This window comes from Pseudorasbora parva, chromosome 7 (assembly GCF_024679245.1).
Source record: "Pseudorasbora parva isolate DD20220531a chromosome 7, ASM2467924v1, whole genome shotgun sequence".
NCBI classification, from domain to species: Eukaryota; Metazoa; Chordata; class Actinopteri; order Cypriniformes; family Gobionidae; genus Pseudorasbora; species Pseudorasbora parva.
Window position 1 is genome coordinate 39,939,893 of NC_090178.1, and position 16,300 is coordinate 39,956,192.

Here is a 16,300-nt window from a genome sequence, read left to right on the forward strand (position 1 = left end):
CATTTTTTGAGAAAGAGAATACACTAATTAAATCACGCTATTTGTGAAATGATGACTCACAGAAAGTTTTCAAATCACTGATTTGTTCAGTTATTTATTAAAGATGAATTGTGCCAATCCAGATAGAACCGATTATAAGCCGATAGCAATCGTGAGCCAACCAGTCAAATCACCCCTAGAGAAGAGGGAATGTGCATGAGGACACAGGATATACCTGTGTGTCATGAAAAAAAAATAAGATGCTCATGTGTCCAGATAATATTTCACACTAAAATCTAAAGAAAACAAAACAAAAGTCTTGATGCTCCTTAAAGTGAGTGCACTACCGTTATGCAAAATAAAGTATGAAATATAACATTGACATAAGATTTGCTCAGACCAAACCCTTACAGCTTACATTTCTGTCTTTTTTACAAATCATAATATAATTGAGAATGGTTGTTCTGCAGTTCAATGGTGAAATCAACTGTGTTCAGATGTGTTGCCACACTGTAAAAAAAAAAAAAAAAAATCCAGGTCTAAATTTTGAAGTGACTGATCACATCTAAATTTTTCAGTTCGCCGAATTGAATTTCTGTGAATTAAATTGCACCAGTTCAAAGAATTTCTATTTCAGATTCGGCCAACTGAAAAATTTAGATGTGATCAGTCACTAGAACATTTTCAATTGGAGACATTTTTTAATTTATTTACAGTGCATTGATACTGTATCTGTCATACTTAGTTGTGTCTATGTAATGCCTCATAATGTTTATGATATCTTCTCTCCCTCACAGCTGTCTGAATGCTTGTACGTACTGCAAAACCAAACACGCCAGAGGGGATCTGGCCAGTTACCCCATAGAGGAGCTGGTGGAGAGAGCAAGACAGTCCTTCCAGGGTGAGTCTGACCGTTTGACTCAGAGCCAGAGTGATCAAAAAATAATACATGGAAATTATTTTGGTCTTAAAGAGGGGGTTATAAAGCCTGACAAGCCAGACCCACATCAAGATTTGGTCTGGAAACTCACCATTGATAGAGCTCAATCCGAGGGGCGGATAAACGGTTGTCTTTCAGTGCTACAACCAACCAGAGCAACGAAGGTGACGTGGAACTAGTTGAAAGATTAAACTTTCGCCGTATACAGTCGGCAAAGCTCCGAACACATCTTCCTTTTTAAAGAATGACTTCAGTGCCGTTCTTTGTTCTTTTCTCAGAGAAAAGCTTAACTCCACGACTTCCAGTGGCGGTCAAAGCTGATTGGAAAGACCGCCGTTTGCCAGCTTTTGTGTTTACTAGAAGCACGCAAGTGCAACTCGGCCGTCATTATGTCAAGCCCCGCCCACCGACTCTATACACGATGTAATTGGCCTGACCAGAGTTTGTTTTTTACAGCTCAGAACTGTATTGAGAGTTGCTGGACAATACTCGTGGCAGATTAGTTTTGCTGCCGCTTGGGTGCATCTAGATTTCTAGACTAGAGTTGTACTCAGTTTCAGTCATGTCAATCTTAAATACTTATATAGTAGTATTGTATCCTTCATATCTTCAAAAAAAATCTTTAGTTTTGTCATATTTATAAAATAAAAATACACTGTACTAAGTCTTTCCGAATAAAACGGAGCAGCTGAAGGCGTATCGTGTGGGCGGAGCTAAATAATCACAAGCACGCACAGCTATTGAGTCGAGAGTGCCCAGTATGAAAGCTGTGACATCCTTAAACATGGACAAGTTATCCTAAATAAACCATAGCTTTCAATCAGATTTAACCATATATATATATGATTCAGAATCTGATCTGGGATGCTAAAATTTAACAGGAGCAGCAGCAATGCCTACAGCAGGACTCTGTGTACGTACTGTAACTGTATTTGCTAAGAGAGGACATGATTTGGTTTATGCACTATTGTATGCGATTTAACGTTAGCAGTAGCAAGTGGAACGGTTTTGCACAGCAGACTAGTGCGTATTTATATAGAAAAACAATATAATAGTATTAACGCATTTGAAAGAAGAAGCTCATTTTGTGTGAACAATAAAAATAAGGTTACGTTTAAAATATACTAGTAAACACTAGGTTTAATATGAAATAGCATTGCACAAGTAGTTTTACTCACAACCTGCATTCAACGACCGTGAACTTTTATCGCTGGGACCGCTCCATCCTTCAGCATTAGACAAGCTATAAATCCGGTGTTGAACTGGGCTTGTTTATAAAAGTCATTTTTGCCGAAATGCAGGAAACAAACAAAAACACTTGAACAACTCTGTTGCTGCTCTGGAAAAGCAAACTCGATCCACTGACCCATTACAGTTAGCTGTACTGGGATGTCTTGCCCTGACAACCAAAACACACTTCTTTGGTGACATTGTTGATTTGGTGATTGAATGATCACCTTTGGTGACATTGTTGATTTGGTGATTGACTTCCCTAAAGCCAAGGAAAACACATTAATGGTCGTGCATTTGCTCTCTTGCTCTGGTCACATAAGCATAATTTGCTTATGGTGGAATTAATTTATTTTATTCTCATTCTGTCTCTCATAATTGAAATGTATCTAGGATGAAAATTACATGCCTCGCATCTTTTTAAGTGAGAGAACTTGCACAAATGGTTGCTGACTAAATACTTTTTTGCCCCACTGTGTGTGTGTTTGTGTGTGTGTGTGTGTGTGTGTGTGTGTGTGTGTGTGTGTGTGTGTGTGTGTGTGTGTGTGTGTGTGTGTATGAGTAACACTAATAGAGAGATACAACCACGATAGGATAAGAATAAATAATTTGTAATTCTGTAAAGCAGTCTCCGTACTGTGACCCGGTCTAAATCCTGACTGGAAATCCTTAAATATACAATTTTTTTTCTAAAAATGAGCATAATTGTGAAGACACTGCCTTTTCTAGTATTTTTGATAGAAATGGTAGATTTGAGATTGGCCTGTAAAAAAAAATTGTTTAGGATCAAGTTGCGCTTTTTTAAAATAAGTGGTTTAATTAAAGTCAACTTAAAAGTTTTCAATCAATCAGTCATCTTTATGTATATAGTGCTTTAACAATGACAATTGTTTCAAAGCAGCTTCATAGTGTTAAACAGGACAATATTGCAACAAAATCTGATTTGGTTGTACAGTCGGTCTGGAGAAAACAGTGACATTATCAGCTTATTTTAATTTATCATATAGCAACAATATTGACAAATCAGTTTAAAGTTTATAGAATAAAATAAGACCTAATTAATTAATTGTATTTGTATATTTAGTTGAATAACTTGGATCATAATTTTACTGTCCCCAACTGAGCAAGCCAAGCCAAAGGCGACAGACGTTTTCGGTACATATCCTAATGTCAAGGATGAATTAATGATATTAAGCAGAGGCTCTATGACCACTAGAAGCATCTCTTTTAATAGCCTAGTCGGTATAGGGTCAAGCATAAATGTTGCTGATTTTTATGATTTAACAAGTTTAGCCAATTCTTCTCCTCCTATAGTAGTGAATGAGTGTAATTTTTCCTCAGTGACACTACAATGCTCTGTCTAAAGTGATACTGTAGTAGACGGCTTTATAGTTATAATTTTATTCCTAATATTATCAATCTTACTAGTAAAGAAGTTCATAAAGTCATTACTGCTGTGTTGTTTACAAACGTCAGAAGTTGAAACTATAGTTTTTGATAATTTAGCCACTCTATTGAATAAATATCTAGTTGAGTTGATAAATAAGCTAAGTTGATAAATAAGCAGATCTAGCAGTTTTTATGGCCTTTCTGTATGCAATCATGCCCTCTTTCCACAAATTGCAAAAAAAAAAACTCAATTTTTTTCTTCTTCCAGCTGCTCTCCATTTTTCTGGCTGCTGTTTTAAGGGCCCAAGTGTGCTCGTTGTACCATGGCGTTGGATTATTTTCTTTAATTTTCTTAAAGCGCCTGGGAGTAACTATGTCTAAAGTGCTAGTAAAGAGAGAGTCAGTAGTTTCTGTTGCAACATCAAGTTCCTCTAGGGTATCTGTAATGATGACGAGATGGAACTGATGAGGAAGATTATGTACAAAGCAATCTTTAGTCGCAGTGGTTATAGTCCTGCCATATTTGAAGCGAGGGGATGGCTTTGAAGCTTTAGCTAAATTAAGTATGCAAGATACTAGGTAATGATCTGAGATGTCATTGCTCTGCTGCAGAATATGGTATCAACATTTACTGTGATGTGACATTATTAGATCTAAAGTATGATTAAGGCGATGAGTGGGTCCTGATAAGTGTTGTCTAACTCCAATAGAGTTTAGAATGTCTCTAAATGCCAATCCCAATGCGTCTTTTTCAATGTCTGCATGGAAATTAAAATCACCAGCAATTAGTACTTTATCTGCAGCCAGTTGCAAATTTGCAAATTATTTGATAAATTGTGTATTGTGCCCTGGTGGCCTGTATACAGTAGCCAACACAATATAATATAATATAATAATAATAATATTAATATATTAATATTAAATTATATTTAAATATTTGTATAATATTAAAGGTAGGGTAGGTAAGAATGATCTAAAACACTTTTGTCCTAATTTGTTTAAACTTTCTGTATACGTCAATACATAATTAAAATGTAAGTACTCTGAAAAAGACTAAGAGAGTAAGTTACTCTAGACTTTTTAATCTGCAATTAACACCCCTCATTATTTTTGTTCGTGACGAAACAAGTGATTGGCTTGGGCGACTGTCACTCTCTCTCGCTACCATGGCTACCACCACTTTTGCTACAGGATCTGCCCACATGCGCGCACCACACCCCTAGAAAGAGAAAAAGCATTTAAAATTCACAGTGCTGTGTTTTGCAGTCAGCGAAGGCAAACAATGAGCGAAAAAGGAAGACAGTACAAGAAAAGGCAATGCACAAAAAGTCTTTGGATAAACAAAGAAATTAAATGCGAGTATATATCAGAATGGCTTTCCAACGATGTCGAGAACTGAGGGACCTCAAGGGGCTGAAAAGCGACTCCTTGCTGGCTGTATTTCTGCTGGACAGGTAATCTTCATTTTGATTATATACATTTTTTGGTTTATGTTTTCATGAAGCACGTATCACTAGCATACATACCTGCCTAATATAGCTAACATAATATTACTTAGCATAAAGTTACAATGTTATACACTTAGTACTTAGCTATTAGTAGAGATGACAAATACTCAATATGCTTAGCTCAAGTTGATCGCTGACATGTTGAATTTCGCAAAATTTTACTTTAGATAACAAAATGCATGTGTAATGCTAGTACACCACATCCAGGAACTTTTTTTTAGAACTAAGTTAGCTTTAGCTACTACTAATCAACAATGCTTTGATAATGGAAAATCTTACATGCAAAACACAGTATATGTTATAAATCTTACACAAAATTCATCTTCATCACAGTATAACTGATGTTAATGGAAAAAAACATGTATCAATGCTACCCGTTTTTAGCTTTGCCTTATAAATATAACTAGCTCATTACCGAATCAAACAAAATATATATTTTTAACTTTACCAGTACCGGTATTCTAGCTTGATAGTGAGTACCAAAATACATCTTTTTTTGTTTATATTCATACTGATAAAGTTAGATTTTGTTATCACATGTGATTCTGACATAATGTCACTACATGCACTCCGCTTGTCTCAGGTTAATAATGCATCTTCCAGCTGAGCGGCCGGTGTAGCATGTTCATGTATTTTGGGGGCGTGGCTTTGGAAAGAGCCCAGATAGAAATAATGAGCTGTTTTTAAAACAATCATGGGAGGTCTACAGACACTCAATTTTTATACTTTCTTTGTTTTTTAACCAGTTCTTACCTACCCTACCTTTAATGTGTAAATATATATTTTTTTTTATAGATATTTTTACATAAGCACTGTATATTTGTTTTAAATGTATGTTTTTTATGAATGTATTCAAATTTGATTTGAAATGTAGTAGTGAGTGGGCAGTGGATCTGTATAATGTAGTTGAGAGTGAGTTTGGGTAACTGCAGATGTATCAGTCCCTCACACCAGGGTAGCATAAAGGTGAGAGGTTAGGTGGATCTGGTAGCTACTCCTTCACAGATGATGAGAAATCTTCCTATCTGCAGCACTGAAGTTTTGCTGCACCCTTGCCAGCCTCAGCAGATGCTCATCTGTTAAAGCTATTCTTTTTTTATATTTAGTAACAAAACTTGCAACACATATATACAACTTTGTTTGCAACTACTTTCTTTTGGGACATAATGCAAAACCAAAAAGCTAAAATTTAAGTCATCTAATATTAACTTTTGTTTATTGTTTTTTTTTTTTTTCAGATTTTTGTGCCCCAAGCCCCTGTTAATATTCAGCCCTGCACACACTCTTTAACACGTCTACACCTGATATTGAAGTCACATCTCAGATATGCATCTGAGTTCAGCACTGTGTTTGCAGATGCTGTTCTTCATTATCACTAGACGCGTGGACCAGAATATGTTCAGAGTCAGTTGGAATTTAGGATGATTTTTGTCATTGCTGGCCTGCACTTTGTAATCTACTTCAGCTTCCAGTGATGTGGCTTTGTCTTTATCTTTTTGTGTATGTATTGTCTGCTGAAAGGACACTGTAAAGTGACTTTCAGTCCAGCCCAATGGTTGAATATATATATTGGAGTGATGGACATTAAGGTTAGATTGAGTTTAAGCCTCCTGGTCTTAATAAAATCTGCTCTTCTGCTAGTCCTCACTTTCAAGGTGATATTTGCTGGAGGATTATTGATCGTGGCGGTAAGCGCAGGCTAAGACAGACATATTGACAGCATGTGAAACGACCTTGTCCACTGATGTGGCACTTTAAAAAGTTATCATTTATTTAGTGCTACTCATTTATTCATGATCATTTGTATACCTGTCAGACTTCAAAAAGGCCACATTAAGAATGAGTTTGATCTGACCAGTGTTCAAAATAAATTGCATGCTGTCGAATGAACTCTGAGCCCTGGAGACTGTAGACTTATCACTCATTACATCAGACTCCATGAGTGAAAATATTTTTTTCAGGAGAGCATTTTTCATCAGAAAGCATTTTGAGTGAGAGCAGAGTGGATCTGAAGTTGCTGTTGTTTACGGTTGAGTTTGAGTAGTGCACCATTAGTCCTGTTTGAGATCTCAGGTTTTCCGGCTCAACGTGAGCTCCACTGTGGTCCATGATGAGCAGAAAAAACAAAAGTCATTATACGAGAGAGCTCGTCTGTGGACTTAAGACTGGAATGAGTCCAAGAGTGTGAACTCTATGGTGAGTCCAGCAAGGTTCATACAGGGTAAAGCATTGCTCTGGTCGGCTGTGTTTACTTGAGCTTTGGGCTCTTACAGTAATTAAGACACACATTGGAAATGATGGGCTTCAGCTTGCAAAAAACTGTTTGTAACTCCAGATGTTTGCAAACCTGATGAAACCTCCATAGTAGGGTTTATCTCAGGTCGTATTGATTCTTCAGATCCTTGTATGTATGTCCAGCAGCAGCAGGACTTCAATGCATGCAGATGCTGAATCATGTGTATCATGTTGGGTGCCGTTTAGTGAACTCGAGGGATCATTGTCCCGTGACTATTAAATCTGTGATGGACCTCTGTGATGAAGCCTCTCTCCAGTTTCAATTACACTCCCAGCGTAGTGCACACTGACTAGTGCACATATTCACCAATACTCCAGGGCGCTCTCACCTGCCTCTTTCTCTTGGTGCCGCGATATGCAATGGCTCAGAAAATGTGCTGACAAGCAATCGCACACTTGAAGTTTGGCTTACGCGCCCCAGCTATGGACAGTTCCGTGTGGATGAGCGCACTGGCAGACGTTTCTGCGACATGCATATAAACCAGTGTAGTCAATAGTGCTAAAGGAAGAATGATGGATCCAGCTCTGTCCCAGTCACTGAATGTTTGCAGGGTAAATGAGCTCCTGAATATTGATGTGTTTGGGCAACAGCTCTCATTGTTCGAGGAAGGTTTCAGTGTCAATGTGATCAGTTGTAGTTTGTAGAACTTTCTCTCTCATTGTGGAGTCTGTGATAATAGTCTCCAGAAAAATGTATTTTAATTTTATAGCTAGTCTGTTTGTCTTAATCAAAAGGTGAATATCAAGTCACGAGATCTTCCTGCATGTTAAATGAGCAGTCAGATGTTGAGCGTATAACATGAAGACGGATTATTTTTAAAGATAAAAATATGCACGTTTATTATAATGCTTGACTTCCTTTTTTGTTTTCTTTTCAAGTCCCCTTTTCAAGTTTATCTCCCAGGAACATTCTTTTTGCTTTCTTCAATTTTAGCTTCATCTCATGGGTCTCTGTCTCATCACATACTCTCTTGAGCCGAGTGAACATGCTCCAGGGCTTTAGGTGAACTAGCTACAGTCATTGTGTGCCGATGCCAGAGATTTCTTTCTTTCTGCTCTGGTTCGGTGTTGAATGGGGCTCTCAGCTCACAGCAGGCTCCACAGAAGGCTTATTATGGTATGTTGTGGTAATTCCTCTCTGCCAGGTGGTCTTCAAGTGTCCACTGCAGGTGATGAGACAGGTGCTGCCCGCATGCCACCTGCTGTGCTCCCTCCATAGCCTCTCCTAGCACATCTTATCCTCCCATCCTGCCTTCTATATGTTCATCTTAATCACTTGTTCTTTCTTATTCACATTCCATCTTTCCTATCGCTCCTTTTCCCCAAACTATTGAAACCCAAGAGCTTACATGGGAACTCTTCAGAGTTTGGCATTCATCTGAACTGCTTGTCTAATTGCATATTTTCTTTCACTGAGTTATTTAGCTGTTGCTTTATTCAAAGTGACTTATAGCACACTTTATTTTTGAATGCATTTATTCTCTTTTTTATTGAATAGTGGCAAAAAGACAGGAACTGATGGGCAGAATACCTGCTTTTCCACTTAAGCTTGTTTGGCATGGCATGATTACAAACTGTTCTCGTCCTGGAATTCTCGGCACAGTTGGTCAACCGCGATGGACTGTGCTGGTACAGTAGAATGCATGTGGTGACTCAGGATTGGTCACTTGTCTGTTGCCTTGCTACCAGTTTCACTAAAGCTGGCCAAGCGCATTTTGAGTGAAGATAAATAATAGAGTAATAATAGAAATAGCCAATCGTCCTTCATAACACAGTCATTGCTGACATCTTATACTGTATGTACAGCACAGCAGAACTGTTGGGTGTCACAGAACAAAGCGGCCAAAGTTTTGATGGATGGACATAGTAAACAATCATAAGGCATCATCTTGCGCAAATTTATGTAAGCATAAACTACTAGTGGTCTTCATTCACATTCACAAACCGGCATGCGCTTCTCAGTTAACACACAAATTGCAGTGGAGATCGCAGACTGTTTTTATCAACTAAATTAGTTTTTTACTCTTTGTAAATTCTGTAAATAGTTGCTTTGGTTTTTCAGGAACTACAAATGCATTATAATTAGCAATTTATTGCAGATTAATTTGAATTAAAAAAAAAAAAAAAATTCTTAATAATACATGGGCTTTTTAAAAAGATGCCTAGTCTTTTTTTTGACATAAAAGCTTACAGAAGCTATTTTTATTTAATATTTTTTTAGAGAGAATCGTCATCATATTTGAATCAATGCATTATTTATATGTAGGTTATTTTCAGGGCATCAACATTAAAATCTTATAAATGTTTTTATATATATATATATATATATATATATATATATATATATATATATATATATATATATATATATATATATATATATATATATATATATATAAATTTTTTTTAATATATATAAAATCTGATAAAAACAAACAAACAAACACACACACACACACACCAACATTTTTTTTTTTTTTTTTTCACTTACATGCATATTTCCTCTTTTTTCTTTACTCTGTCCCTATACTACTTTGAGCTATTATTGCTATTATGACTCTTGGGTAACAAAACGTCAAGTGTCTAGTTTAAAAATAAGACCAGATTTATGAATATAGACCATAGGGTTTAAGAGCTGCAGACATTTTTATTTGGTATGTGGTTTTTAGAAAATTCTCAAAAATAGGGGTGCAGGGTAAGAGTTAAAAGTTGCTAAACTGTTTTACTGATACAAATGTCTGAGCTGCACTGACAACACATATCTGTGCAAGTGTGTGTGTCCATACTGTATGTGGGCGTGTTTAAGTGATATGAACCTGTAATGCGGTAAAAAGCTGCCTGGAACTACTTTATTTGTTCATTTCCCTGAAAGTAATTGCACACATTAGAACTTTCACCAACCAATCAGATTCAAACACTCACCAGCCCTGTAATATAATGATTTTAACTAATCTGTTGAGTGAATGATCCAATGACTCACTTATGACAGTGACTTGCCACCACTTACTGGCAGTTTTAGTTTCTTATAAATAAATAAAAATACACAAAAAAACATGAATGTTTCCATTTTTTTATATTCTAAATGTTCAATTTAAAACATTCATTTCATAGCATTATGTATGCACTTGCAATTGCAGTTTAAATCCATTCATGTCAGAACTGAGCTGGATTTTGATTGGTTTACTGCATATTTAGTGTCTTGTTGTAAGTTAAGATAATGATTACATGTAAGAATTTGACAAAAAAATACACACATTGATACATGGTAAAAAAAAGTGTCATTATAAAGGTAAAAAAATGTATCTGGAAATATTAATTTAGTAAATATTGCCCTTGTATTGCATTCTATATCTGCCACTGACTCACCTGATCACCTATGAAATGTGCTGACGCAGAGTCCTTGTGGGGTTTTGAGGAGTTATGTCAGCCTGCGGGCTCTTTTATGCTCAAAGTTCAGCTATTTCTGCTTTAAGGCAGAGCATGATGTTTAATTATGTGTCAGTGATGTCAGAGGTCAACAGCCCAGGGAACCTCAGAGGCTTCTGCAGTTTATGAGGGGCTAGTGGTGGACCGTGAGTGTTTTCGCAAGCTGTGGATTCTGTGTTGTGATGAAATGTCATCCTGTAATCCACTTCCTGTAGATCTGATATGATTTAAACAAACAGATGATAAATTTACCCCTTCCTGGAAACCCATGAATAAATTAATAGTTTCCACTGATGACACTGCTGTATGTGCGGACAGATCTTCTGCAGAACATTGTTAAATCAACTTTATTTATATAGCGCTTGTTACAAATGAAATGTTAGTGTCCCAAACTGAGCAAGCCAAGCCAAAGGCGACAGTGGCAAGGAACCAAAACTCCATCAGAGCATGACGGAGAAAAATAAACCTTTTGAGAAACCAGACTCAGTTGGGGTGCCAGCTCTCCTCTGGCCAAACAGTGTATGATTATTATTCTGGCAACGTTACAGAAATCATTTTAGATCGGAATGTTCGAAAGTTCGAAGTATCACGCAAGAGACGGGTTTATTGAGGATGACGTGTCAATTAAAAAATTATTAAATAGGAATATTCGAATGATAGGAGTCATCACGCCGGTTGCGGGTTTATTGAGGATGCCGTGTTGATGAGACAATTTTAGAAGGGAGACTAATTGACATGGTCTCTGTAGACACTTCAGGGATGCATTGGTCATGTCCAGGCGCATTGTATCTATCTGATCTAGATACGACCTGGATCCGGTCGACTGCAGTAAACCTCGGGATAAACAGAGAGGCTGACATTAGCATAGATGCCATTCTTGTTATGATGTAATGAGTACATCAGGTGTTATGGGAAGGGTTCCCTGGTTCTGGCTGTTCAGCCTAACAATCAGTTCATTGATTTGAATAATATACATTTATAATATTTTATTCGTATTCCATAATAATGAGATGCATTTTTAGTCTAGATTTAAACAGACAGAGTGTGTCTGCTTCCCAAACAATGCTAGGAAGGCTGTTCCAAAGTTTAGGTGCTAAATAGGAAAAGGATCGACCGCCTGCAGTTGATTTTGCTATTCTAGGTATGATCAACTGGCCAGAGTTTTGAGACCGCAATAGACGTGATGGAGTATAATGTATTGAGAGCTCGCACAAGTACTGGGGAGCTAAACCATTTAGTGCTTTGTCAGTAAATAGAAATTTACAGCAGTGTTGAAAGAAACGGGCGAATATGATCATGCATCCTGGTTCTAGTGAGAACTCAAGCTGCTGCTGCAGTTTATTTATTAAGCAAGCAGGGCAACCACCCAATAGAGCATTAAATAATCTAGCCTTGAGCTCATGAACGCATGTACTAACTGTTCAGCATTTGTCATTGGAAGCATGTGCCGCAATTTCGATATATTTTTTAAGATGGGAGAATGCGGTTTTACAGATGCTAGAAACGTGGCTTCCAAATTAAATATTGGTATCAAAGATTACACCCAGGTTTCTAACTGATGGCGAGGACTTGACAGAGCATGTGGTGTGTGCAGACACATTACAATTATCACACATTTTGTGGTGGGATGTTTTTGAGGACCGTGTGGTGACAGACTGGTGTGTCTGATGGCAGTTGTTTTAGTTCTCTAGTGTGTTGTGGTGGGGGATGATGGACAGTTCCTGTGTCCTCCAGCAGGGGTCAGCGGTGTATTACATTGAGGGCTTCGTCAGTTCTTTCTGTTATGTGTTCAGGGCCGTTGAAATTAGTATGACACACTTCTGCTCTATGAACTCAGATCTCCTCCACCTCATCTCTCTCTCTCTCTCTCTCTCTCTCTCTCTCTCTCTCTCTCTCTCTCTCTCTCTCTCTCTCTCTCTCTCTCTCTCTCTCTCTCTCTCTCTCTCTCTCTCTCTCTCTCTCTCTCTCTCTCTCTCTCTCCCTCCCTCCCTCCCTCCCTCCCTCCCTCCCTCCCTCCCTCCTTCTCAATATTTGAAACCAAGAACACTTAAAAATTACTGCCATAGTATTATTATGGCAGGCACAATTATTTAGTAGATGACTCAACATGAAGGCCGTGCTTGTCTAGCACTGATGCGATTTTCCTCCTTTCCTCAGGTCATCTTGCAAGTATTTTGAGTGTTTTTTGAGTGATATTTCACTTCATGATATTGTGTTTTCTAAATAAGATAGCCAATGTCAGTTTGTCTGTCAGTTGGCCGGCAGTTTTGGTTGCTTTATTAAAAGTTGTTATTGTGAGCAGTGAGTAAAGGAAAATAAAAAATATTTTTACCCTCCTGCTGACTAGTGTCGTGCCCCTCCCAGTCCATTTACATGCACATTGATGATTCGACTATCAGTTGACCATAGAAAGATTTGACAATTCTGATTTGAATGTGTAAATCTGTAGTCGGGGACATCCCTAATGTGTAACAACACAAGCTAATTCAGTTTTTGTAATAGAGTTTCTAAAGGCATTATTTTGTGTAAACAAAAAGTGCGTGCACTTAATCTCTCTGACACGCGTTTATGATCTGATAGCATTTAGCTTAGCCCACTAAGCCCAGTTCATTCACTATGGTACCAAACAGAGATCAAGTTAGAAGCGACCAAACACCTCCATGTTTTCCCTATTTAAATACATTTACACGAATAGTTGAACAATCAAGTATGATGGCATAAAATAAAGCGTGGTGCTTTTCTAAGCGGATTAAAAAAGATAACTATAATGTATGGCGGAATAGCACTTCTGAGAGTACTTTGACTTGGCGCAGTAAAAAGTCCCGGAAGCATCCTCCCTCACATCTCCCCCTCTAGCCTGACGTGGTCATACTCAATTCTAGTCAGAATATGAGTCTGAAACTGCTCCATTGGGCTGTGATTATGGGGCGTGTTTCAACCCAACCAGACTGAACCGCCCGACCTAAAAATGTTGTGGGCGGGGCTAAGTTTGACTGGCATCCAGGCTACTCCCCCTCCCCCCTATTGGCAGAAATAAAAGAGAGAGGTTTTAGAGATTTTCCTTTTTAATCCGCTTAGAAAAGCTCACGCTTTATTTTATGCCATCATAGTTAATTGTTCAACTATTCCTGTAATTTTATTTAAATAGGGAAATAATTGAAGTGTTTGGTCGCTTCAAACTTGATATCTGTTTGGTACCATAGTGAATGAACTGGGCTTAGTGGGCTAACCTAAATGCTATCAGATCGTCACCGCGCGTCAGAGATTAAGTGCACACACTCTGACGAGAGAGGTATGTATCAACTCGTTTTAGATAAGAGAATAACATCATTTAATATTAAAAATCGGGGTGGGGGTTGACCTCATTGCTCATCATGCTGACTAACTATGCACAGTGATTGGCTGATGGGGGAGGAGACTCTGTCAATGATAAAAATGTTTTAGAATGGGGTATCATTGCGATATTCGAATACATTTTTTTAAAATAAAAATGTTGCCATATTCAAATACTAATTAAAAAAAGTTGTCAAAGTGTCACTAATTAAACAAGTATGTTAAGCATATTGTTCAATTGCTGATTGCAGAATTCAAGCGAGAAATTGTTTTTTTTTTTTTAAACAATTTTCAGGGGGAGCACTATTTAATCTGCTTGAGAGGAGGCATGTACAGAGCCGACTCACCTAGGTACCTTGGCAGATTTCTGCATCTCTCCGCCACCTCGACTCCTCACTCTCAGCCCAGCAGGGAAATGGGGGAGTATTCTGGGTTTGGGCTAAATTCTGAGCTTGGAGCCCTCGATCCCCTCAGAAAGCACGACAAATAGGCTTATTTTACTCTATCTGATCATTTCTAAGTGTGAACTTGTAAAACAACTGTCACAGGAAATCGTTTATGATTTATTTACTTTTTATTATGATAGTACAGTGAGTAGACAGGAAGGAGTTTAGAAGAGAGAAAGGAGGGAAATGTCTGTATGGCAAGGCAAGTTTATTTATATAGCAAATTTCATACACAATGGCAATTCAAAGTGCTTTGCATAGAAATGAATTAAAATAGGGATAACAAATGCATACGAAAAATAATACAATGTGTACAAATAAAAATAGAAACAGTTGTAAAGAGAATAAAAAAATAATTTTAAAAAATCGATTAGGATTAATATCGTAACATCGATTAGGATTATTTGTGATTAGTCTTCCTGGCTTTTCACAGATTAAGGAGCTTTTTTAGCACTAAAATGCTTTTTGAAATACTCTTAGAGCAAAAATTTAGGACTCCTAAAATTAGGACTGACACACCCATTATTTTTTTAATATATTTATTAAAATATAAATATAATGTCATAATATAAAGTAATAATATAAAGTCATTATTGTTTTAAATGTGAAATAAATCATCAAAATATACGTTAAAAATTATATTTTTAAAAATATTTTATTTGATTTAGTATATAATTGATGCACAAACTTACGACAGGATACAACAGCTTTTTTTCTCCAGCTTCTGGCTTGGTATTTAGACCTATTATCAGGCCAAAAAGTTTGGTTACCAACATTCTTCAAAATATCTTATGTTCTGAAAAAGAAAAAGTCATTCAGGTTTGAAATGACACAAGGGTGAGTTAATGTAAATTTTAACTTGAGTTTTATTGAACTGTATATCAATATCACAATAGGAGAACCTAAAACCCCTAGGATCTGGCCATGTCTGTCAAGCTGTCCTTTAGCTCAATGTCACGTTTACACACACTCTCTTTAATATGCTAACCCTTCCAATAATCCAGCATGTTCAGGCGTTTTATTTGGACCAGAAATACAGCTGCGCTCATGGCTGTGCTGTGAAATGTGATGTGAGAGGAGTCTCCTAACGGCTGTGTAAAAACTCCTCACAGACATGCATGAGGCTGCTGGAGCCGCCTGAAGCCCTGATGTGTTTTCGCTTTTCATGAACACTTCACTAGAAAACTACTCCAGTCCTCCAGGAAACAACTTCTCTTGCTGCCTGTGCTTAGGGTTACATGTGACATTAATGTCTAACAACCTCATGTTCCTTCCATAATGTTTACTGGTATCTGCGTGTCTCTGGATTCGTGATCTGACACCATGAGTGTTTCCATGCTTGGGAGATGGTTGATTATCCTTGTCATGCCATTGAAATCATGATTTTTGGGCACATTTTTTTTTTTTTTTTTGTTGATGAAATTGTATAAAAATATAATAAAAATAATAAAAAATACATATATATATATATATATATATATATATATATATATATATATATATATATATATATATATATATATATATATATATATATATATATATATATATATATATATATATATATATATATATATATCACCCAAAAAATTAAATTCTGTCACCCTAACGTCGTTCCACACCCGTAAGACCTCCGTTCATCTTCGGAACACAGTTTAAGATATTTTATATTTAGTCCGACTGCGTATCTAAGTGAAGGCACACTGTACTGTCCATGTCCAGAAAGGGAATAAAAACATCATCAAAGTAGTCCA

The 16,300-nt window shown here is 37.0% G+C and overlaps 1 protein-coding gene across 1 annotated transcript in view; it reads left to right on the plus strand.

Annotated features, from left to right (window-relative positions):
• cdkal1 (CDK5 regulatory subunit associated protein 1-like 1) overlaps positions 1 to 16,300 on the plus strand; it is a 394,373-nt gene that overhangs the window by 200,205 nt on the left and 177,868 nt on the right. Inside the window, exon 8 of the mRNA XM_067449825.1 lies at positions 777 to 880. Coding sequence (XP_067305926.1) covers positions 777 to 880 — 104 coding nt within the window. The remainder of the gene's footprint in view (positions 1 to 776; positions 881 to 16,300) is intronic.